General features: G+C 45.2%; 1 protein-coding gene across 1 annotated transcript; it reads left to right on the top strand.

Moving 5' to 3' along the window:
* The first annotated feature begins 414 nt into the window (after positions 1 to 414).
* On the top strand, positions 415 to 1,662 carry LOC121268975 (Ig-like V-type domain-containing protein FAM187A). The gene has a single exon (XM_041173277.1). It carries the CDS (start codon positions 415 to 417, stop codon positions 1,660 to 1,662), a length of 1,248 nt encoding a protein of 415 aa, XP_041029211.1.
* The last annotated feature ends 474 nt before the right edge of the window (positions 1,663 to 2,136 follow it).

Genomic DNA, 2,136 nt, shown 5'->3' with positions numbered 1-2,136 from the left:
ATTTGCATGAGATAGTGAAGGCAGCCTCTTCCTCTGGATGAAAGGCAGGCAGAAAAAAATTAATTAGAAAATAAGATGCAGCCCATTACTGGCAATTAATCTGACGAGTGTTTGTTACAAAATTGCGCTTTACACCTCTTTGGTTTGCAGTCATTGTTGGTACAATGGCAGCATCAGTAAGCACTTCCACCTGGACCCTGAACCAGCTCCAGAATCCCTACTGCTTGAGACATTCTGGAATGTTCCACGTGCATTACAAGTCACTTTCACAATGATGGCGTTCTAGAACCAAATGATTTTCTTTCTAGAACTTACCAATTATCTGATGGCTTGCCTTTCATTCTGTAGGGAGGCTTCATCAACGCCTGCTTGTAAACCTACCTTCCAGGTGCTTGCATTCTTTTCCCCACCTAAATGTGGCTTACACAGGTTGTCCTCTCATTTGGGCCCTTTCTGTGGGCTACACCCGTTTATGCCAGTGAGTTCGTAATAGAAGAGAAAGAAGACATATTCAAGATACAGTCCTGCCCTGCTTTCTTAATGTTCCAGAATGCTGCCTACCTGGCCGATATGACCTTTGAGCTGCCTTGCCTGTGCAAGCCCGAGGACGTGACCTCGGTTGTTTGGTACTATCAGAAAGAACTGGGCAAAGGCCACACAAAGGTGCTGACCGATTTCCAGGGGACAAAGATCTTGGATGCTACCCGGTTGCGTTCCCGCTCGGACATTCAGTCCAGGTTCAGAATCTTGATGTTCAGCCTGCTGGTTTTCAATGCACAGCCCCAAGATTCTGGACATTACATGTGTGGCTCTGTGACGGGAGATTATTTCTATGGTTTTGACATTGATGTGCAAAGTTACAAAAATGCACACATAGCCTTCCAGGAGAAGAAGGAGAAGCCTCTGCCTGACGTGGAGACCAAAACGTACAAGATCTTCACATCCTACTGGGATTGGACTGTGTGCGATCGGTGTGGGGTGAGAGGAGAGCAGCGACGCATCGGCTTGTGTTACATCCATAGCCCTTACCTGTACTTCAGGTACAAGAAGATTGTAGCCAATGTGGTCTCCTGTGGCTCAGCTGCCGTTCCCCGCAGGTACCGGCACATTTTGAAGAAGAGGAAAGCTGAGATCATGGTACGGAGCTGTTTCATGCCGTGCCCAACCCAGTATCCCTCGATAGAAGGGGAGAAGTTCATCTATGATGTATTTGGTTTTACGAATGACAAGAATAAAAAGGCCCCCATAGTTCCAGTACAGTCCCACATCCATCCCATTGGGTACCCCTTGATGATTGCCTGTCCAGAAGCCAGGGCGGAGCACGCTGTGGCTTGGGACAAGGGACGCCGGCCACTGTACAAGGTGGAGTACATGTTGGGCGTGAACCGCAGCATGAGACTGTACATTGATCAAGGTAATCACCTGGTTTTTCGCTCAGTTCAGCTGAATGATATTGGGACCTATTACTGCTGGAGGCAAGGCCAGATGATGGCTGGGATCAAGCTGAGGATTGGCCTTCCACCCAGGATCCACAGGAATTTCACTGACGAAGAGTCCATCTTTGCCATACAAACTATTCTCAGTTCTTACTTCGTACTAATGCTAATATTTATCTTCCTGAAGTGTTTGAGATGTTGCAATCATTATCTTGATTGTTTTTAAAATAGGAAGAGGAGGAGCCAACTCAACCCCTTGAGCCTATTCAAAGAAGTTGTTCAAAGTCAGTGTCACTTCGTGGAATTATATTTGTATGTTTATTTTTTTAAATCAACTTGTGCTTGTAGGAAACCCAGGTCATTCTACAAAGGGCCTTGGGCATCTCAGTTATTAAATGGGAAGGGTTAGCTCAGATACCGGTCTATGTGTTTGGTGTCCTGTCATGTAAGTGTATGTTATCTAACCCAAGGTGTATAAGTACCAGGTGAATAGCCACAGAAATTTTATGTTAATAGATAGTATATGTCTACATATTAAAGATTGGCTGTGCAGTGGTTGTGATGACTATATAAGTTCAGGACTGGAGTATGCCCTGTTTCCAGCCAATGAAGTACTTTGGGAGTGTAGTCGCTGTTGTAATGTAGGAAACACTGTAATTTTTACATAGCAAACTCCCACAAATAGTAACATGATAATGAC

Source organism: Carcharodon carcharias, chromosome 23 (assembly GCF_017639515.1).
Source record: "Carcharodon carcharias isolate sCarCar2 chromosome 23, sCarCar2.pri, whole genome shotgun sequence".
In the NCBI taxonomy this organism is placed as follows: domain Eukaryota; kingdom Metazoa; phylum Chordata; class Chondrichthyes; order Lamniformes; family Lamnidae; genus Carcharodon; species Carcharodon carcharias.
This window is presented reverse-complemented; position numbering and strand designations above follow the sequence as displayed.

What these genes read in the sequence shown, in the direction of transcription:
- LOC121268975 (XM_041173277.1), top strand. Translation starts at nt 415, where the DNA reads ATGTGGCTTACACAGGTTGTCCTCTCATTTGGGCCCTTTCTGTGGGCT.